General features: G+C 62.0%; 2 protein-coding genes and 1 long non-coding RNA gene across 7 annotated transcripts; 2 read left to right on the plus strand and 1 right to left on the minus strand.

Annotated features, from left to right (window-relative positions):
• Nucleotides 1-5,525: 5,525 nt before the first annotated feature.
• Nucleotides 5,526-11,492, plus strand: JRK (Jrk helix-turn-helix protein). 3 transcript variants are annotated; one of them, XR_010730186.1, is made up of 3 exons: nt 5,526-5,577; nt 7,715-10,820; nt 11,230-11,492. XR_010730186.1 is itself a non-coding variant. In XM_066265550.1 (2 exons), the coding sequence occupies exon 2, from the start codon at nt 8,140-8,142 to the stop codon at nt 9,793-9,795; it is 1,656 nt and encodes a 551-aa protein (XP_066121647.1). In that variant the 5' UTR covers nt 5,526-5,577; nt 7,715-8,139; the 3' UTR covers nt 9,796-11,492. The 3 variants fall into 3 exon arrangements, 2 of the variants coding, with proteins under 2 accessions (XP_066121647.1, XP_066121648.1); XM_066265550.1 differs by having other exon boundaries at nt 7,715-11,492; XM_066265551.1 differs by lacking the exon at nt 5,526-5,577 and adding an exon at nt 5,584-7,075 and having other exon boundaries at nt 7,715-11,492.
• A 2,026-nt stretch (nt 11,493-13,518) lies between these two features.
• Nucleotides 13,519-17,735, plus strand: LOC136328445 (uncharacterized). Of its 3 annotated transcripts, none has more exons than XM_066264608.1 (3): nt 13,519-14,138; nt 14,438-15,354; nt 15,487-17,735. In XM_066264608.1, the coding sequence occupies exon 3, from the start codon at nt 16,334-16,336 to the stop codon at nt 17,300-17,302; it is 969 nt and encodes a 322-aa protein (XP_066120705.1). In that variant the 5' UTR covers nt 13,519-14,138; nt 14,438-15,354; nt 15,487-16,333; the 3' UTR covers nt 17,303-17,735. The 3 variants fall into 3 exon arrangements, with proteins under 3 accessions (XP_066120705.1, XP_066120706.1, XP_066120704.1); XM_066264609.1 differs by lacking the exon at nt 13,519-14,138 and having other exon boundaries at nt 14,385-15,354; nt 15,487-17,335; nt 17,442-17,735; XM_066264607.1 differs by lacking the exon at nt 13,519-14,138 and having other exon boundaries at nt 14,385-15,354.
• A 381-nt stretch (nt 17,736-18,116) lies between these two features.
• On the minus strand, nt 18,117-20,802 carry LOC136329432 (uncharacterized). The gene is made up of 3 exons (XR_010730187.1): nt 20,270-20,802; nt 19,002-19,745; nt 18,117-18,591 (listed from the first exon to the last, which is right to left on the minus strand). It is a non-coding gene; the product is annotated as an uncharacterized lncRNA (long non-coding RNA).
• Between the last annotated feature and the right edge of the window lie 376 nt (nt 20,803-21,178).

Raw genomic sequence — 21,178 nt, forward strand, 5'->3', positions numbered from 1 at the left:
GCAGCAGAGAGCCCCAGGGCACCGGGCTGAGGAGCAGCAGAGAGCCCCAGGGCACCGGGCTGAGGAGCAGCATCGGGCAGTGCCAGGTTGACGACAGCCAGCGGCAGTGTGTGAGCCCTGCAGGTATTGCGCAGATCGGTGGGGCAGCACACAGTGTCCCTCTTGCCCATGTAGTAGCTGTGCGCCTCCTCACAGCACTTGATGATGGTCAGGAAACCAGCAGCCCCTGGGGGCAGGGACCGTGGGCACCCACCAGGCCTTGCCCCAGCTCCCATCCCCCCCACCCCCGCTGTCCCACTCTAACTAAAACTCTAGATCACCCGGGTGAGCCTCAAGACTATAAGCAGTGTGAGGGCAGAGGTCCGCCTTCGTCAATGTCCACATGCCCCTGGCAGCCAGACCTGCTGGGCACGAGAAATGTTTAATGAATGAGTGAATGTGGGATTGGACAGATGGGTGATGGATGGAGTGGGATGGATGGTGAGTGATGGATGGGTGATGGATGTATTATTGGTGGATATACGGGGGATGGATGGGAAAATCCATGAGAGATGGATGGGTGAGTGATGGGTGAGGGAAGAACGAATGGATGAACAGACGAAGGATGTTGGGAGGATGAATGGATGGGAAGCTGTGTGTGGATAGATGAACAGGTGGACAGAGGAAGCACAGTTACGTTCAGTGGCAGAGTCCTAGACCCAGTGCCTGGGTCCCTACCAATGCAGGGAAGGTGCAGGGAGTCTAAGGGGGTGTCACAAGGGCAGGGCAGGACCACACCCAGCCCAAGGAAGCTCTGGTCAGGGTCATGGGGAGGACTGGGGGGACAGCAGGGCCACTCACGGATGCACTTGATCCAGCACTGGGTCTCTGAGAGGGTGCATTTCCTCAAGGGCTGGCAGTCCATGTTGGTCACCTGGGATTTGCAGCGGTGCCCGGGGGTGGAGAGGGCTCAGCCTGCCCTCCCACGGGTGGGGGAAGAGCCTCACTTCATACTCTGCCACCAGGAGAGCCGAGAGCTTGTCTGGCCCTTTCTAGGCTGCTGGTCAAGTGAAGGGGCCCAAGAGCCTGCCCCGCCCCTCACTGGGACGCCCCTCCCCAGAGGGCATGGTGGCGATCTAAGTGCACCCAGGGTGGCCTCTCTGACCGCTTCCTGTCCAGGCACCTGTAATCTGCCTGCAGCGCTCAGGTCACCCCCAAGCTTTAAAACTGATGAGATGCCCATGCTCCTGAGAGAGAAGGGGCTGACGAGCCCCTTGTGGGCACTGGCTGACCCACCTGGCAGCCGCCCGCTGGGCTCCAGGCAGGTGACGGCAGTGTGGACAGGCCCCGTCCCAGAACTGCCCCGGCCAGTGGGCTGGGAGCCGCCCATCCTCGTCCAGCCCAGCCTTCCAGCCCCTCTAAACCTGATTCTAAGGTGGAAAGTAAGCCGCAGACCCGCTGGTTTGGAGCACTTTCTCAAGCACTGAGACTTTCGCCTTTTGGCAGTTGCTATCAGTTTGGCTCAGATAAAGTCATAAAAATTCTCTCCAGATTTCGATGTTGTTTCTTTCATGGACAACAGGTTCTGAGCTGGCGGGACCCAGCCGGAGGAAGGGGTCTCGCCCACGTCTGACGTAGATGCTATTTAGATGAGGCTTCCTTGAGACTCGCCTGTGCCCCCTCCTTCCCTCTGCTCCATCGTCACCCCCCACCCGACCCCCACTCCTGCTCAACCCCTCTGGGCAGTTGACAGAACCTGGCCTCCCCACTCTTGCTGGCTTGCCGGCGGCAGGCCCAGGCCCTGGGGGAGGCAGGCTCTGTGGAGAAGCCCCTCCAATCCCTCAGGAGGTCCTGGTCAACAGAGCCCTGTGACCTCCGGGGGCTGCCACACAGTCCTGCACGTGAACTGCCAGCTGAGTGTGGGCTTCCCAAGCTCCCTCCGCCGGAGCCCTTTCTTTCATGGAAGAAACCTGTCCCCCTGAGGCGCTCTCCCCCCCCCCTGGGGGGCTGGCTGGTCAGGTGCCTCCGCCCTAGGCCTCCAGATCGTGGGGAGGGGCTTGGCTGGGTCCAGCGCTGTCTTCAGGCCAAGGGCTGCGGACAAGTGGCAACCATGCCCAGTCCCGGAGGACACCGGTGGGTGCTTGTTGGGTAAACAAGTGTCTTCTAGGTTTGCTTGCTTGTATCGGGGCGGCCTGTGTGTGTCGTCTCTGTGTGTAGCCTGTGGAGGAAGGCTGCTGGTGATTGCTGTCAGGGTGGCAGCTTGTAAATTGGGGATCGCCTGCCACCGTGGGGAGGCACCATTGTTGGTTGTTGTTTGCTGGAGAAGGGTCTTTTCCTCCAGCTGTTTTGCTGGGGAGAGTAGAGTGGAGGGGGGATGCTGAGGGGCTTGGGAGCCCTGCTGAGGCTGGTGGGGGGCCTGTGAGTTCGGAGGGTGTGTCCAGCGAAGTCCAGGTTGTGGAACTGGAGGCCAGGTCAGAGCTTGGGAGCCCTGAGGAGAGGGAAGCAGTCTTCCCTGCCTGTTTGCTCGTCCGCTGTTATGAGACTTTAAAACAGAATGGCCCACCATTTTCTGGCTCCACATTCCCTTTATTGTCTACCCGAATCCAATGAGAACCTGCGTGGCCGTGGCGGCGGCCACTGGCCTTCCAGTGCTCTTTCTGAACCCTCTCTCTCTGCCAGAGCGGACTCAGTCCTCGAGGCAAGGCCAGAGGGTCCCACAGGGATGGCGTGGGAATCTGGGGGTGCCCCATGCATCTGGGGGGTCGGTGCATATGATCCCACGTTCATGAGGTGCCAACAGGCTGTCCCAGGAGACCTGCTGAAGGGGGGACTTGGGTTCCAGTTCCTATCACACGTCCCAGTTTCCTCTCTGCCAATCACGTCTAAGTGTAGCCGTCCAAATCCTGCCACGTGGAACCACGGGCAACCAGGTCGGTGCGGTTCCAAGCCACTCAGTGTTAGTTTTGGGGTGCGCTGGCACACAGCAGTCGTGGCTGGTGCAGGGCTCAAGGACAGAAGCAAAGATCAGGGAGGAAGTAACTGCAAGACTGAGCGGCTTGGACCTGGGGAGGTGACAGGAGTGAGAACAGAGCAGCCATCGCACAGATGTGGAGGGCAGAGCCCAGCACAGCTCCTGGCCCCTTGGGTGTGGCGGGTAAGGAACAGAGAGCGTCAAGGGTGGCTCTGAGTGTTTCTTTGCCTGAGTGATTGGCAAGCAGCCACTCACTGAGATGGGGAGTGTGTAGATGGAGTGAGGCTGGGCAGGAAGATCAAGAGGTTTAGGAATGCTGTTTGAGGTGCTTGTTGGAAGGGCACGTGGAGATGTGGGTAAAACCTAGGAGTCAGAGTTTGTGGGAGGGGTCCTGGCAGGAGATGTGAATTAGGGAGTCGTCAGCCTTTGGTGGCACATAAAGCTATGAAAATGGAGACAACCACCCAGGGAGTGGGTGCAGACAGAGAGGAAATGAGTGAAGGAGTGAACCTGGCTAGTTAAGAATCAGCAGGGGAGAGTGAAGGAGGAGGACCAGGGGGTGGGGTGGTAGGGTCCTGGGACCCAAGGGAGGAAATGAAGGAGGAGAAAGGTAACAACACCTGTCTTAGTTCCCTGTTGCTGCTGTAACCAATACCCATGAACTCAGTGGGTAAAAACAACAGACATTTATTAACTTACAGACCTGGAAGTCTGAGGTTTGAAATGAGTCTATGGAGCCAAAACCAAGGTGTTGTTAGGGCTTGTTCCTCCTGGAGGCTCCGGGAGAGAATCTGTTCTCTGCCTTTTCCGGCTTCTGCACTCTTTGGCTTGTGGCCCCTTCCTCCACCTGCAAAGCACACACTGCAACCTGTGTTTGTTGTCATATCTGCCTTGGCTTCCTGGTCACATTGCCTTCTCTGACTCTGACCCTCCGTCCTCCCTCTTATAGGTGAAGGAAATGTTCAGCTCATGTTCTTTTCTTCAACTAATTCCCAACCCCCTTATTCTGATTCTTCCAACCGGGGAGTAGAATGGCAAATAGCTAACTTGTTTACCAGTCCCCCAGCCGCTATGTGCAGTCATCCGACCATTCCTCAACCTTCTTACCTAGTTCATGATATCCACACTTCTCCCTTCCACCTTGACACGGCCATTTAAACTAGCCAATCAAGAAAAAATAAGATGCCCTGGCCCTTTGGCTCAGCAGTAGAGCCTAGCGTGCGGAGGACCTGGGTTCAATTCCCGGCCAGGGCACACAGGAGAAGCGTCCATTTGCTTCTCCACCCCTCCCCCTCTCCTTCCTCTCTGTCTCTCTCTTCCCCTCCCACAGCCAAAGCTCCATTGGAGCAAAGATGGCCAGGGCGCTGGGGATGGATGGCTCTGTGGCCTCTGCCCCAGGCGCTAGAGTGGCTCTGGTCGCAGCATAGCGATGCCCAGGATGAGCAGAGCATCACCCCCTGGTGGGCAGAGTGTCGCCCCATGGTGGGCATGCTGGGTGGATCTCGGTCGGGCGCATGCGGGAGTCTGTCTGTCTCTCCCTGTTTCCAGCTTCAGAAAAAATGAAAAAAAAAAAAAAAAAGATTGCATGGTCAACACTCCAGCCAACAGAGCAAGACCCAGCATCCTAGGGCCTGCGTTAGGGGTAAAAACAGAGCTTGTCCTCTGCCCACGCGCCTGCTGGCTGGCTTTCAATAGTGGCAGCACGCCCCTCTGCAGAAGTTATTAAGGTTGGCTTGCCGAGGTATTTTGTCTCCAGGAGTCTTGCTTAATTTCATGTCTAACATAGGGACCCTGTGATGACCTTGGGCTATCCCTGATTATTAGGACACTGTCCCCATCTCCAGAATCTTAACTTAATCGCATCTGCAAAGTCCTGGTTGCCATGTGAGGAGACATGTTTGGAGATCAGGATATGGATGGCCGGGGTGTGGGTGGGGGTATTATTCAGTCCACCACAGTCCACTCTCTGGTTCTCAGATTTACATTTGTCTCACATGCAAAATATTCACCCATCCCAAGATCACCCCAAGTCTCAATTCATTACAGCATCAGCTCAAGTTCATCTCATCCAACAAATCTCACATCTCATAATAGAAATTACCAAAATTAAGCCCTGACCTGGTAACTTAGTTGGAGCATTGACCGATAAACCAAGGTGGTGGGTTCGATCTCCCTGCAGGGCCCATACAAGATTCAATTATGAATGCATAAATAAGCGGAACCACGAATGGATGGCTCTCTCCCCCTTCCTTCTCTCTCAAATCAATTAAGAAGAAAAAGAAAAGAAAGAAATAATCAAAATAGGTATGGATGAGGCTGTAGCTTAAGTAAGAGGCTGGGTAGGAAGAAAACAACATGGGCATGGTTGTCGCTATGGGCAGGGGGCTCGGAAGCTTCCACATCAAAGGCCGTCCTGGTCTGGGGGCACGCGCGGGGTCAAGGTCATCGAGGCCCGCCCCTGGCCGCCTGGCTTTGTCCCAACAGCATCCCCACAGCCTCCTGCGAAGCCACCGAGACGCGAGTCCTCCGGGATGCCTAGAGCGTCTCGGAAGTGCTTGGGGGGGGGCGGAGGGGCGCGGACCTGAGCGCCGGCACTTCCGGCGGTGGCGGCTGCTCGGGGCCCGCAGGTGAGTGGGGCGGAGCTGGGGGGCGAGCGGGCGCGCTGTGTGCGCTCTGGGGTCCCCTCCGCCGGGCTGTGCTCTCGGGGGCTGCACCCCCCGGCTCCGGGCCGAGCCCCTGCGCCTCCGCGCCCCGCAGGGACCAGGCCCGAGCTGCCAGCCCCGGGTCTGCCCTGCGGTCCTCGCTCCAAGCCTGGCCATGGCGCCCGGTCTCCCGGCGCTCCCCGCCCCCGGGGCTCCACCTGCTGAAGCCTCTAACCACCGACCTACCCTCCCTCCTCGCGGAAGGAGCCACCTGAGACTTAGACTTTTTGTTTTCCCTTTTTTTTTTTTTTTTGGTTTACTTTTGCCCCAAACCGGGCCACGAATAGAAGCGCTTTCCAAACCAGCCTGCAGTTGCCCGCGCGTCTCCCTGCCCCAGGGGCTCCCTCGCCCTACGCTCCCCCCAGACGGGGCTCAGTGTGTGTTCCTGCCGGTCTCCCCTCAGCTCCCGGGCGCCCTCCCTGCAGGATGCGCTCCCCATGTCCCGTCTCTTTCTCTCCATCCATCCTTCTTGCCCCCAAGCCTTTCCATCTCTTCCTCCGTCTCTAGAATACTTATTTCTTGAGTATGTCTCCCTGAGAGCTCCCTGAACCCTACACTCTACCGCTGCTTCCCTGAAGCCCTCAGGCTCTCTTCTGAGGACAGGGAAGGGGTCTACCTGTCAGGGAGGGGTTCCCTCTCTCTTGCCCCAACTCGGTCCCCTTTTGCTCTCCGCCTTTTTTATTATTATTATTATTATTATTATTATTATTTTGGTCTGTTCCTTGGGCACAAGAGGAGAATATGTTTATGGCTGTTTGTGTCCACATCCTTGGTGCCAGTGGCAAGGCTGGACACCCCGTGATTTCTCTTGCTATTGTTATGGTACCTGTTGGCTTAAGAATTTGTTTCAGAAGTAATCCCAGAATGCACTTTGGAAGGAAGCGTCTGCCTCACGAGCCGGATCACCACGTTTTCAGCTGTCTTTGTTGCCCCGCACACACCTGCATGCTGAGCATGAGCCGTCGTCCATCAGGAGCGTGTTCCTGGTGCTGAGCCTCGGGGAGACCTTTTCCGGTCATCCCAGCCTTTCCTCTGGGGTCCCGTTTTCTCCTGTTTTCTAAGGCTGGTTTCGTATTAAACATCTCCCTAAAAGTGGCTGATGGCCTTTGCTTCCCTCTGCACCTCACTGGACCGCACAGCACACTGTCATGAGGTCACACCCAGCAACCTCCCCTCACTTTGCAGACCAGAAGCGTGCCAGGGTGTACTCAGAGCTAGCTAGTGACGGGCCCGGATTTGTGTTTGGGGCTCTTGCCGCTTTTGAGGAAACTATTACTCTTGAGTCGTGGTCTCAAAAGGCCACGTTTTTATGCTCCACGTATGACTTGTGGTATGGCCTCGCTGACTGCTCGAAGTTGGAGGACTCAGCCGTAATGAGGGTTTGGAAGGAGGTGCGGCAGGAGCCGTGGCTGGAAGTGTGTTGGTGAGGACTGCACGCCTTTCACTGTGGGTCGTGGCGATGGGTGGCAGTAAGGTCCCTGTGGCTGCTGATTCGCATTCCCGGTGAGAGAAGTGAAAGGGCCCAAGGCTGAGTCATGAAGAGAGGGGACAGCTGGCTTTGAGGGAGAGGACAGGACTGTCAGAGCAGCCAGACTGCTCTGTGCAGACCGGCGGGGCAGTCTGACTCCGGGCTGCAGCTCTCCAGTCCTGAGGCTGGAGGACGTCGGTGTCTTGAGGCTGGCTGTGATTTTCAGGCTGCCCTGGGCCAGCAAGAATGTCGCCAGTATGCCCTGCAGTTTGCTCAGTGGTGCGAGGAGAGGTGCAGGAGGTTTTGGGAAATTGTTCTGAAAGGAAGAACTTGTCCAGCTGGAAGGGACCATCATGCCTGGTCGCTTGGCAGGAGCTGGGAAGAGCCAGCATGTCTGTCCAGTATGCCAGGGGCCAAACCGGAGCTAGGCAGTCCTAGACACAGGGTCAGTCGGCCGCCAGCTCGTGTGTCGGTCATTTCTAACCTCACCTGTTTCAGCTGCAGCTTCCTGGCGTGTGCAGTTATGAGGATGTGCCTGTGGGCAGCCCAGGCCACGCCCTGTGACCTTGTTCTCTCTTCCTCTCTGCTTTCCAGCTCCTGACAATGTGTGTGACACAGCACTGCGGACCCTGGAGAGAGGCACCCTGGCTCCAACAGTGCCGCCTCGCTTAGCTGGAGCGGGTCCGGGGCCCTCTGCTCTGGTCTGTGGTCAAGGGGAGAAGCTGCCAGCGTCCCGCGGAGAAGGCCACAGCTCTCAGCAGCGTGGGGAAGTGTAGGGGACAGTCAGACTCTGGAGGGAGGTGTAGGAGCCGGCCACGTTGCCAGGAGTGGGTGACGAGGGACGGCTGAGGCCAGAGGTTGCCCCACCGAGAGGGAGGCAGGGAGGAGGGTCGGCAGGCCGCGGGAAGAAGGGACAGAACCAGGAAGGGAGGGGGCGGGGAGGTGGGAAGGCCTCCAGCGCCGGCCGTGTCCCCATTGGGCCGTGTCCCCATCCGCCCGCCCGCCCAGCCGCCCTCCCCATGGCCTCCAAGCAGGCGGCTGGGCGGGGGCCCGGGGAGAAGCGCAAGAGGGTGGTGCTGACCCTGAAGGAGAAGATGGACGTCTGCGTGCGTCTGGAGAAGGGCGAGAGCAGGAAGGCGCTGATGCAGGAATACAACGTGGGCATGTCCACGCTCTACGACATCAAGGCCCACAAGGCCCAGCTGCTGCGCTTCTTCGCCAGCTCGGACTCCAACAAGGCCCTGGAGCGCCGGCGCACGCTGCACACGCCCAAGCTGGAGCACCTGGACCGCGTCCTGTACGAGTGGTTCCTGGGCAAGCGCGCCGAGGGCGTGCCCGTCTCGGGCCCCATGCTCATCGAGAAGGCCAAGGACTTCTACGAGCAGATGCGGCTGACCGAGCCCTGCGTGTTTTCCGGCGGGTGGCTGTGGCGTTTTAAGGCCAGACACGGCATTAAGAAGCTGGACGCGTCCGGTGAAAAGCAGGTGGCTGACCACCAAGCGGCCGAGCAGTTCTGTGGGTTCTTCCAGAGCTTGACCGTGGAGCACGGGCTGACGCCGGAGCAGGTGTACAACGCCGACGAGACCGGCCTCTTCTGGCAGTGCATGCCGAGCCCCACCCCTGAGGGCGGGCCGGCGCCCTCCGGGAGACAGAGCAGGGACAGGCTGTCCGTCCTCATGTGTGCCAACGCCACAGGCTCCCACAAGATCAAGCCCTTGGTGATTGGGAAGTGGAGCGGCCCCCGGGCTTCCAGAGGCATCCAGCACTTGCCTGCGGCCTACCGGGCCCACGGGAGCGCCTGGGCCGACCGGGCCGTGTTTTCAGACTGGTTCCATCACATCTTTGCCCCCTCGGTCAGGGAGCACTTCCGAGCGCTGGGGCTGCCCGCAGACAGCAAAGCCATCCTCCTGCTGGACAGCTCCCGGGCGCACCCGCAGGGGTCCGAGCTGGTCTCAGAGAACATTTTCACCATCTTCCTGCCCGCCAGCGTCACCCCCTTGGTTCAGCCCATGGACCAGGGCATCCGGCGGGATTTCATGAGGAATTTTATCAGCCCCCCCGGCACGCTGCCGGGCTTCCGCCCGCGCTACAACGTCAACGACGCCATCTGCAGCGTGGCCTGCGCGTGGAACGCCGTGCGCGGCGCTGTCTTCAGCCGGGCCTGGAGGAAGCTGTGGCCGGCGGCCGCACTGGCGGAGGACTCGTCCTCCGAGGAGGAGTCCGAGCCCCTCAGAGCCAGGCCCCATGACCAGACCTTCGCGCATGTCCTGGAGGTCGGGAGGGAGGTCAAGTCCCGCCCGAGCAGCAGGCTCCACGGGAGCGCGGCCGCCCAGCAGGCCGGGCCGGGGCAGGAGGCCAGTGCGGGGTGCCTGGCCGAGGGTCACCCGGAGCAGGCCGAGAAGAATGGTGGGGCCGAGGCCGCCAGAGCGAGCGAGGGGGCGGCCTGGGAGCGGGCGGCTGTGGCCTTCGACGCCGTGCTCCACTTTGCCGAGGGGCAGCCTTGCTTCACGGCGCAGGAGCTGGGGCAGCTGCGGGCCCTGCGCTCCGTGTTCATGCGGCAGTGGCAGGGGCGGCGGCCGTCCCTCAGGGCTGTGGTCAAGCTCGAAGCCCCCCAGGAGCGTGCGGGGGGCGGCGCCACCTTGGCTGACTCCCCGCCCACGGTGGGTGAGGACTGACAGCGCCCAGCCTGTGGCTGCAGGATGCCCGCTGCCGGGAGCTGTCCTGGGGGCGTGGGTGCTGAGGCGCCCAGGGGGCCCCACGTTCCGGTTAACCTGTGTTACCTCCTGTTATGTGAGTGTGGGAGTTATTCTGGAGGGGCCCGCCAAACCTAAAGCCCCCCAGAGCCCCCTCTGGCTGGAGCCGGCCCCGATGGGCAGCTCTGGTCTGGTGTTCACCGGCTGAGGCTTGCTCCGACCCAGCATAGAGATGTCTCTTCCTGGAGGAGAAAAGCCACCATTTGGGCCAGCCGGTGGCAGTACCTGTTGCCACTCGGGCTGGTCTGCTGGTGTGGTGGCCGTGCCTGTGTTAGGCCCCCAGGGCAGGTCACCAAGGGCCGGAACGCAGTTTATGACCTCAAGTCATAAACTTGAGCGAAGTCCCTGCTTGTGTGTTATGGGCAGCCTGTCATCACCCTGCTTGCGTGTCCCCTGTAGGCGTTACCTCGCTTAGCAGCATGACTCTTTCCTGAAAGCTGCTCCACGTTCCAGCATCCTCCCTCCTTGGGTTCTGACCACGACACGGGCCCCCGCACTGACTGCTTGTGGTTGAACTGCTTCGCCTAAAGCAAGCAGGAGCATCGGGCCAGCCTGCCTGCCGCCTGGGGGAGGACCACAGGGCCTGGTGCTGTTTCCAGCACCTTGACTCAGAGTCCAGTGGATGGCAGCCTACTGTCCCTCACTCCCCAGAATTTCACACTTCACGGCCTTTACGTGGATAAATCTCGACCAGGCCTTCAGAAACGAGCCTTAGGTTTGCACATACATCACAAAGAGAGGAAAACACCACACAGATTTCTAGCAGTAGTAGCACTTACGTTTCCGCTGTTCACGCCCTCGTAAGACTTGGGGTGGAAGCTGGCTGGCCGGCTGGGTGAGGCGGGACGTGGAAGACCCTCAGCCTCCGATGGAGCCGCCCCACGGACCGCTGGACCTGCAGCTGCAGGAGGCCCGGGCGGCCATGCTTCCCCTCTGCACACGAGACGGTGCGTTTCTGTGTTCACTGCTGTGTCCTAGAATTCTGTCCCCTTCTTGAAGTCATGTCATGGCCGCTGAACAGTCACGCCATTGTCCTGTCTGCTGATTTTTCCTCCGGGAGATCTTGTTTCCCGTGGGAACAGAGGGAACTCACGTGCTTGGTGTGCATGCGGGCTCTCCTGTGTTTTCACGGCTTTCCAATCAGCGGGGTGACCGTGGCTGCTGACACAGCCCTCCGTGGCCGTGGGACGGTGTCCTGCCCTGAGTGTAGGTGTGGAGAGTGGGGAGGAAGCACAGCTGTCCCATCTTGCTGTGCCTCTGCCACCACCTCCATGTGTTGGGTAACACCGGTGCACCCCTGTGCTTCTGTGTCATTGCTGTCACACTGACTTGTGCCCCCGTGCCGTTGAATTGCAGCTGCTGGCGGTGTCACAGGAAGTGGGATGTGGAGTCAGGCCAGGCTGCCCTCGTCATCAGCAGTGGCCGCCTGCAGAAGGACGGATGAGCCCCGCCAGCAGGGCTGGGCTGGGCTGGGTGAGCTGTGGGAGGGCCAGCAGGCGGCCCCTGGCCAGAGCACGTGGTCCCCGTCAGGTTAGACCCGGGCCGTGGACTCCTGTCATGCCCTCACAGCTGTCCCTGTCCTGGCGTGTTGTGGCTGATCAATAAACGCTGTCAACGGACCAGCCGAGGCGTGTCTGTTCTTGGGGTTTCTTCCAGAACCTAGCCACAGCACCGGCCCTGGCTCGTGACCCTGCCACTGCCGCTGGGGGCGGGGTTGATACAGGGAGCAGGACTCGGCCTTGTGTGCCTCCCTCCTGCCGCACCGGCCAGCACGCCCTTCTCCCCACGGGGCTCAGCCCTGGAGCTCAGGCAGATGGGGGCTCTTGGGGTGCCCGTGCTGGCCGGGCAGGAGCCCAGCGGGGCCATGCTGCCAGCGTGCACCTGACTCCGGGGAGCCGCCCCCGCCCGTTCTGCCCGGGGCTGTTCATGGAGACGGCTGGTCCTCTGAGCGTCTTCCCAGCAGATTTGCTCCACTTACTGTCCCGTGTCTGAGAGGTTCAAGTAGCCAGGATGTTGTCACCTCAGAATCTATTTTCTCAGTCTTAGGTGCACCCACAGGACTGGACGTGACACCGGAGCTGCTGGGACCACACTGGCCACCCCACCAGCCTCGTGGCAGGTGGACACTACGGAGGGAGGGGCCAACACCTTGTGCTGGTCTGTGAGCAGGGACCAGCCTGCACCCCAAGGAGGGGTGCCCCTCTGTGTTTTGGGGCATCAGCGCTAGGATGGGCCAGCCCCACACTCACACAGCCTAACAGCAGCTCAGAGGGTTGCGTTGCGGTGTGAGCCTGGACTGAGGTCAGCAGACGGGCCTGTGGGGCCAGCCTGGTGTGCAGCCCATAGCTCAGCCCGGAGTCGAGTGCAGCCAGTGGGTGCTGTCCCAGGGGCTCCTCCCGGGGGGTAGGCCCTCCCTGCCCTCCCCCATCTGTGGCTCTCCCCTTCCGGGTCTCAGCCTGGGCCCTGTGGCGGGACATCCCTCCCTTGGGGCAGCACCGCTGTCACTGGCTGGCACTCTCCCTCCTGCCTACTTCTCCCAGAGCAAGGCGGGGCTCCTGGGCACTGGAGGTGACAAAGGTGTCAGACACGCAGCCTTGGGGCAGGGGGGCTGCTGCCCGGGGCCTGGCTCCCGGGTTGGCCGAGCTCCATGGGAAGGAGACGCCTGGCTGGTGGGAGGAGGTGCAAGAGCCGTCCACGGGGAGGACCTGGCCGGGGGAAGGTGACAGCCTGTGACAGGTGGAGGTGGCGAGTCCCTGGGCCACCCTGAGCACCGCCCCACCAGCTCCACCCCTGCTCCTCTGTGGGCTGCCACAGTACACTCCACCTTCCCCTTCTGAGTAAGTCAGTTGCCTCGTTTTATGGGACAATAAATTTTAACAGAAGTCAGCCCAGGATGTGAGTCTTTCTCTCAGCTCAGGAATGTACCCATCGCTGGCTGTCCTAATGAGGACACTCAGAAATCTGCCATTTGTGGCAGCGAAATGAGGCCACCGGCTCTCACTGCACCTCATTCTTTAACTAAATGGACACTTGAAATAATGGGGTTGGGGGGCAGGGCACCAGGTCACGGCAGGTGGCAGCTTCTTAGAGGGTGGAGCTGGGACTGGGGGGGGGGGGGCTGGCCGGTCCCCTGTAACGGGGCAGTGGGACGTGCCAGGTCCGAGAGCCGTTCCTGCGGGTCCCCCTTCTGCCACTCAGCCCACCCCCTCCGGCGCACCAGCCTCATCTCATCTCATTTCTAAAAAGGAGACGACCCTTGTACCCCTCCCTCACCCGGGAGCCCCTACAGCACCCTCACAGACGTTCTGTCCTGTTTGTGGGGGTCACGGCACCACCACAAAGTCCCACCCACTTACAGGGGGTCTTGCCACGCAGGGTGCTGGCCCAGCAAGGAGATCTGTGTCCCCTTCTTTCAAAGGACAGAAGTTTTAAAAAAAATAACACATACTTGACTGCAGATAAACAATTAGGTCAATAAAACAGCCTCTCTGTTTATCAGACTCAAAGTGTTTGTGGAATTATCTTCTCCGACCTGCCTGCTGCCCTCTGGCCTCTCAGTGTTCAAGGTCTGTGTCCTGCCCCGTGGGCCCTCGCCCAGCCTCTCCGACTCCCAGTCCAGTCGGCGCTGTGGACGTGAGGCCGCTGGCAAGCACCGAGCTGGGGTTCTGTGTGCTGTTTGGGGGGCGGGTGTGTGACCGGGGGTTGTGGCCCCGCCTCAAGGCCCCGGGACCTCGGGATGCCTGCCAGGAATCAGCCCAGGCAGTGTGGGGCGTCGCTTACTCTTGATTTGCAACAAACAAAATGCTAAAAGGACGATTTTTAGTATCTTGGGAAAACTGAATGTGCTTGGGCCTTAGGTCCCATCAGAGACTTTGTGAAAATTCTGCTGGAGTAAGAAGGGTGTTTGGTTACATTTTCCAAAGCCTTGTCTCGGAGATGCAGAAGTCTTTGCGGATGAAAGGATGTGTGTGTGTGCCGGCGCTGAGATGCTCCAGGAGGAAACGGCTCTCGGGAGCGGGGGGGGGAGCCCTTTCTCCTGTCTCCCCACTTGTGTGTGTTCAAAGTTTCCACCAGGAAATGCTCCCCCAAGCCTGGCGGCGGGGCCCCGCCTCCGCCCCCGCTGGCACCTGGGCTGGGCCGCTCGGTCCCTCCCGCTGGGCAGGTGCGTCAGGGGCTCCCAGACGCTGCTGGGTCCCTGACGTGCTTTGCTCTGAGACACAAAGGCCTCTTTCCGTTGCAGAGGAGGCTTGGCAGATACCTGGGAGGTGAGTCAGACTGCCGGGGAGTGAGTGAGCGGAGTAATGAGTAACGTGCAGTGGCTGTCACTCCTGTCACTCGTAGGGGGCGGGTGGGGTGGAGGTGGATGGAGGGAAGAAGCTGGACCCGGGCACTGGGGGAGGCAGGCCAGGGAGGCCAGGCCGGCAGTGGGTGTGGGGAGGGGGGAGAGGGGAGGGTTCCGCGCTGGGCCGTGGCTCTGGTGGCCCGGGGATTGCTGTGTGTGTGTGGGGGGGGTATATGGGGGGTGCACAGCCCTCAGACCAGCAGAGCCTGATTCTCTGATTAGGAGGAAACCTCTGTCTGTGTCCTTGGAAAGCTCACAGGCGGAGCGGGTCAGCCCCGATGGCCACCGTCCACTAGCCCTGATGAGCATTAACCTCCCTACCATCCTGGAAGGTGGACCCGGCCTGGAGGTGTGAGTGACCTCGACATGGGGCTCAGGCCAGGTGTCCTGGGCCGCTGGCAGGAGGCACTTAGAGCAGCTGCAGGGGGTGGGGCAGCCGCTGCTACATCTGGACAGAGGTGAGGGGCACACGCCCCCACACCACCCTGGAGGGGACCGTGGTGGCCGCCATGTTCTCCGGGCAGCTCAGCCCAGGGTCAGCCCTCAGGGGCAGCCAGGCTGGGGAGAAGACAAGGACAAACAATAACATTTTGGCATGACAGGTGCTCAGGGGTGCCTGGGGGGATATCTCTTAGAGTTGGAGGATGTCCTGTTTCAGGGGACTGAGAGCCCCCCTGGGTGGACAGGAGGTGACGGGGTGGCTCAGGGGTAGGCGTGGTCCGCAGGGTCCCCGAGTTGTCCCCAAGTGCTCCCATGCCCGCGGGCCAGCCTGCCTGTGCCACAAGCCGTGGGCTGCTCTCTGTGGGGGCCCCGCCCAGGGCCAGCCTGCCTGTGCCACATGCCGTGGGCTGCTCTCTGTGGGGGCCCCGCCCAGGGCCAGCCTGCCTGTGCCACATGCCGTGGGCTGCTCTCTGTGGGGGCCCCGCCCAGGGCCAGCCTGCCTGTGCCACATGCCGTGGGCTGCTCTCTGTGGGGGCCCCGCCCAGGGCCAGCGCCGCTCACGCCCGATGTGATTGCTGTCACAGCAGCCGCAGCGCGAACGCCTCTCGAGCCCTCCCTGCGCCGGCCGTGGGTTCAGCTTCCGCCACCTCCTCTCAGGCCAGCGCCATTGTCACTGCTGCCACTCCACAGCCGCGCTGGTGGGTTCTCATTGTCCCCCGTGGTTTCATGTTGAGAGGGTGGAGGACGGAGGGGCAGATGTCAGAACACAGAGTGGGTATTTCAGCAAGTTCTCTGAGTTTATCAGACCCCCTCCGCCCTGGTTCTCACAGGAAGAGAAACGTTTTAGTGACCAAAATGTCTCGGCTGGAAGCCAGGCTGCTACCAGGTGACAAGGTGCCCCCCACACCCAGCCCTGGGGTCTGGCAGCTGCCCCCGGCTGCCCGTGGCGTCTGATGGATCCAATGAGGTGGAATCTTCTAGAGACCCGAGGACAGGGGACGAGGCAGCCTGTCACCTCAGGAATCACACTATCCTCAGCGCCTGTCCATGGGGCTGAGTGAGGGGACAGGACCCCCTGGGGAGACACTGCCACCGGAGGGCCAGGTGGCTGGTGCGGCATCTCGCGGGAAACGCAGGTGTGGGGTGGGACCCCTGACTCCTGTCCGCTGGTTAGGAGGCGGCTTCCAAATCGTGCCGCAGTCACAGTGACCCCAGGACGGGCTGTGAACCCCGGTCTGCCTCCCATAGAGCCTCGCTCTCCATCTGCAAAGGGCACTGCCAGCTGGACAGCAGGCTGGTCAGGTGGTCATGTGGGCAACAGAGATGATGGCAGCTGGTGCTGGGAACCCCCGGGGGTGGCAACGGTGGTGTCGGTGACACCGAAGGGGAGGCCACGGTGACAGTGGGGGTGGGAGTGGGGACGGTAGCAGACAATGACAGCGGTGCTGTCTCCTGGGCAGTGGAGGTGGTGGTGGGCAGAAGGGATGGGTGGTGGTGGAGGAGGTCATGGCTGTGACGCGGGGCCCAGTGGAGAGGACAGTAGAGCTGTTGGAGATGGGTTTTGTTGTGGTCTGAGCGTTTGTATCCCTCCTCAAGTTCCTATGTTGAAATCCTAACCCCTGACGTGATGGATGAGGACTTTAGGGTGATAAGGTCACGAGGGTGGGGCCCTCATGAATGGCATCAGTGCCCTTTAGAAAAGACCTCCCCCTTCTTCCATGTGAGGACCCAGCGAACAGCCTGTGGTCTGAACCGGCACGGGGGCTCACCAGCAGCACCCTGACCTTGGACTGCAGCCTCCAGGACCGAGAGAAACAAACATCTGTCGGGTCAGCCCTGAGCCCCGTGGTTTGTTACAGTGCCAGAGCTGCTGGGACGAGGGGGGGGGATTGTGAGGGTGGCGGTGGTGACAGGGGTGATGGTGGTTATAGAGGTGGTGACAGGGGTGATGGTGGTGACAGGGGTGATGGTGGTTATAGAGGTGGTGACAGGGGTGATGGTGGTTATAGAGGTGGTGACAGGGGTGATGGTGGTTATAGAGGTGGTGACTGGGGCCATGGGGTTAAGGGAAGGGGTTGTGATCAGGATTACGAACGGGACACTTGGATTCCAGGTCAGAGCCTGAACCGTGGGCAGCAGCTCTCATTCTGCGCCTCCTGCTGGGATGTGAAGGGTTGGGACCCTCCGCTCCTCGTCCCGACGGGAGCTGCATGGAGCCCTGTCCAGGCTCTGCCTCCTGTACCCCCTGGCTCATATTCAGCTCGCCAGCGGAGGCACCAGGATCCTGTTGTCGTATTTAGAATAATACGGCGTCTGCCGGGCCCAGGGACCACCTCAGCCATCCGTCTCTGGCCTCAGTGGGCTCCCACTGGTGGCCTGGGCGGGCTGGGAAGGGAGGGGGATGCCCTCGTCAGGAGGACAGCGTCCAGGGACAGAGGTCCCCTTGTCTGCCCAGCTACCAAAGCAGGTCCAGGTCTCTCTGCCTCAGGCGTGGGGACTCTTCCGGGCTACACAATCAGTGTCTTGGGGAGTCTGGCCTCCTCCCTGAGGCTCCCGGGACCCCCCGGCCCTGCCGAGACCCTCTCATGTGGCATCTCAGGTCCGAGGGCGCCAAGACACCGAAGTCCCACTGTGCGGCACACATGAGGCCCTGGGTATAGCCTTTGGATTCTGAGCTGGGTGAGGGGGACACTCTTGGGGCAGAGGGTGGGGAGCACCCCCCAGTGGAAGGGGGGGTCTGGTTCCTGCCTCCCTGGACCCCAGTGCCTCCGCCCCCTCCCTCCAGGACGCACAGGAAGCAGGATGTGAAGGCCACCAGGGCTCCTGTCCAGGAGGTTTGGGAAATGGGGGGCGGGCAGCCCTGTGGCATCACTGCTCCGGCCTCGTGCCCCTCTCAGCATGCCCCCAGCAGCCCCGGGGCTCTGCTCCCTCGCAGACAGTGCCCCCAGCAGCCCCGGGGCTCTGCTCCCTCTCAGACAGTGCCCCCAGCAGCCCCGGGGCTCTGCTCCCTCGCAGACAGTGCCCCCAGCAGCCCCGGGGCTCCCTCGCAGACAGTGCCCCCAGCAGCCCCGGGGCTCTGCTCCCTCGCAGACAGTGCCCCCAGCAGCCCCGGGGCTCTGCTCCCTCTCAGACAGTGCCCCCAGCAGCCCCGGGGCTCTGCTCCCTCGCAGACAGTGCCCCCAGCAGCCCCGGGGCTCCCTCGCAGACAGTGCCCCCAGCAGCCCCGGGGCTCCCTCGCAGACAGTGCCCCCAGCAGCCCCGGGGCTCTGCTCCCTCGCAGACAGTGCCCCCAGCAGCCCCGGGGCTCCCTCGCAGACAGTGCCCCCAGCAGCCCCGGGGCTCTGCTCCCTCGCAGACAGTGCCCCCAGCAGCCCCGGGGCTCTGCTCCCTCGCAGACAGTGCCCCCAGCAGCCCCGGGGCTCTGCTCCCTCGCAGACAGTGCCCCCAGCAGCCCCGGGGCTCTGCTCCCTCGCAGACAGGTCCAGTCGATGGCAGAGGCTATGCCAGCTCCTGGCGCACCACAGTCGCTGGGTAAGCAATGACTGTCCCTATGTTGTTGGTACTGCATTGTGCCCAGGCGCCCTCAGCCCTGGGGGCTTGGGGGCGGCCAGGGGGCCGCTGGGTAGGGCTGCGCAGCTCTCGGGGGACTGTTCCCAGCCAGCACAGCAGACCCTCTGGGCCCAGTGTGGAGGGCAGGGAGGATGGCCAAGGTTGCACAGCAGGCCAGCCGCAGGGGCGGTGGGCTGTCCTGGGCCTCTGGCCAGGCTGGCCGCAGCCCTGCCGTTTCCGGTGGTTGGGCTGCCGGGCAGGGGCCCCTCTGGGCGGGCCTCCGGGGCGGGTGCAGAGCTTGCCTACGTGGGGGGAGCTCCAGCGCGTCACTCCGAGCTATTCTCAGTCTCTCTCCATTTATGGCTCCGGAAGCTGCTGGGGCTGAGCTGGGAGAGATCGCCGGAGGTGCAGGAACAGCAGGGAGCGCCGACGCCACCCCCTCACTCCTCCTTGGCGCGGAGTCCTAGTTCCCCAGTTCCCCTGGAGGCTGGCCAGGGCTACCGGCAGCGAACCCCCACCCTGGCCGAGGGGGCGCCACACCTGGGGATCTGGCAGCATGGCCTGGGGTCCCTGGGAGACCAGGGAGGTGGGGGGGCAGAGTACATCGCCCGGCTGAAGCCCAGTGAGGCAGACAGGAGGGGCAGCAGAGATGCCAACCCTCCCATGGGGGGCTCCCAGCCCTCCTGGGGAGACCTTGCTTCCTCCCACACCTGACTGCCAGGGCCTCTGAGCGGCCAAGACCTGGCTCCTCCTTATCCCTGAACCCTGAACAGCGCTCAGACGGGCTGTCTCTCACCTGCAGCCTCCGACTCTCCAGCTGGGACCCTGGCCTGCAGGGCTCCCATCTGCTGGCACCTGCTGTCGTCCCTCCAGGGGCCAGCTTCCCGGCCGCTGTGAGGAGGGCCTGAGGACCCCTTCCCAGTGACCCTCCTCTCCAGGCTCTGCCCCAGGGACAGGTAGAACCCAGCTGTCCCCTCCCCCCTCCCCTGCCGGCACCCCTGCACCCAGCTCACCCTCCAGCTGTCTCTGCCATCAGGGCCCCCGGGCTGCGGGTGCCAGCACACTGGGGGGGGGGTCAGGGTGTTGTGGCATTTCTGACCGAAAGGAGTCTCCCCGGGGCAGGACCCAGGTAGGTCTTATCTACTTAGCGTGCCCAGAGCAAGGGCCCGCACACCGTGGCTGGACAGAAGTTCAGGAAGGAACCTTGCACACTCACAATGTGCACACATGCACACATGTACCCACACACTCATAAACTGGTGCACACAGGAGGGAGGCACGTAAAAGGGAGGACAAGGCTCCCAGAAGACTGTTAACACTGCATTGGGAGGCTGGGAAGCCTTCCTGGAGGTGGTGACATGACATCAGATTGGAAAACACATAAACCCGTGCTCAGGTTTCATGCTTAGGTCGTTTTCTGTTGAACACGGGGTGGTGAGTGATGGGGTGGACAGGGCATTTCCAGTGGAGGCAATGGTGTGGTCACAGATGCAGTCCACTCCTCTTCACCACACGCTGCTGCCACTGGGCTCCTAGACACCTGAGCAGAGAGGGACCTCAGCCACCATTTCGTCAGTCGGCCCCTTGCTTGTGGACAATGACGGCCAGAGGAGTTATGTGCTTTGCAGAAGGTAACACAGCACCTCGAGAAGTAGAAATGAAGGCAAGTGCCTGACTCCTGTCCAGTGCTCTGTGGACACTCAGACCTGGCCAGAGGCCCCTGCAGAGCTGAGGGCACATTTAGACCCAGACGCTCTGTGGAGCTGCCCTCAGCACCAGCCTGTCTCGTGTCCCCAGCCCCCGCACCGGAGTGTCATTCCCACCACAATGCTGCAGTTTCCCTTCTCCCCATGTCCCGGCTTGGACTTGGGTCAGAGGGGACCGGCCTGACCCCGGGAGCTGCAGGCAGTGCCTGGAAGAGCCTGAGGCCCCGAGCAGTGGCTGGACCTGCAGCAGCCCGGCGTCCTCTGGGGCCCACGCAGGATCATCACCCTGAGCCCCACCTTGCTCAGCGCCTGCCACGTCGGGCTCCGGAACTGTTTGTTGATCGAATGACTGACTCACCTCACGGTTGAGCAGGGCAGAGATGGTTGTACGCACTTTCCTTGTGAGGAAACTGAGGCTGGGAAGGGGCGAGGTCGCCCGGAGCCAGCAGGCCTCTCACCCTCCTGCCCTGGCTCTGGCTTCCCTGCGGCCGGGCTTGGGCAAGCCCCCGGCCCGGTCCAGGCCTCAGTTTCCTCTTCCATGACACCTGGCGGTGTGGTGAGGGGTCCTTTGAGGACGGGCTCTCTCCGGCTCGGGCCTTCGGCTCCGAGACTCGGCTGCCTGGTCTTGGGGGATGCCTGCACCAGGGGATGAGGAGCAGCTGGCTCGGTCGCCACCGTGCCAGGATTGTCGGAAAAATACAAAACTGTCCTTGGAACTGGAGTGGAAGGCGCCGAGGCAGGAAGGAGGCAGGGGGAGGAGGCTCTGGTGTGCCGGGCCCAGACGAACAGGCTGCCTGTTCCGGAGACAGGACGTGGCACACATCCCCTGCCAACCGGAGAAGAGGAAGCAGGGAGGGGGCTCGGGAAGACAATGTTCCCGGCTCCGTGATGCCTCCCCTGGGCCTGCGGGCCAGGGCCCAGCCCCCTGTCCTTGTCACCTGCTGTTCTGAGTGCCCTGTACTATTGGGTCTCCTGGACCCCCTGCCCCGCCCTGCCCTGCCCTGTCCTGCCCTGGCTCCTGGGGGTTCTCTGCCCTGCCCCGCCCTGCCCTGCCCTGGCTCCTGGGGGTTCTCTGCCCTGCCCCGCCCTGCCCTGCCCTGGCTCCTGGGGGTTCTCTGCCCTGCCCCGCCCTGCCCCGCCCCACCCTGGCTCCTGGACCCCTGCCCCGCCCCACCCTGCCCCACCCCGCCCTGGCTCCTGGGGGTTCTCTGCCCAGGCTGCTCTGCTGCAGAGCACACACCAGTCAGCTGTGGCCCAGAGGCCCTGA

Source organism: Saccopteryx bilineata, chromosome 3 (assembly GCF_036850765.1).
Source record: "Saccopteryx bilineata isolate mSacBil1 chromosome 3, mSacBil1_pri_phased_curated, whole genome shotgun sequence".
NCBI lineage: Eukaryota > Metazoa > Chordata > Mammalia > Chiroptera > Emballonuridae > Saccopteryx > Saccopteryx bilineata.

Bases quoted from the DNA above. Each gene is read 5' to 3' on its own strand.
- JRK (XM_066265550.1), top strand. From the start codon at position 8,140: ATGGCCTCCAAGCAGGCGGCTGGGCGGGGGCCCGGGGAGAAGCGCAAG.
- LOC136328445 (XM_066264608.1), top strand. From the start codon at position 16,334: ATGGCATCAGTGCCCTTTAGAAAAGACCTCCCCCTTCTTCCATGTGAG.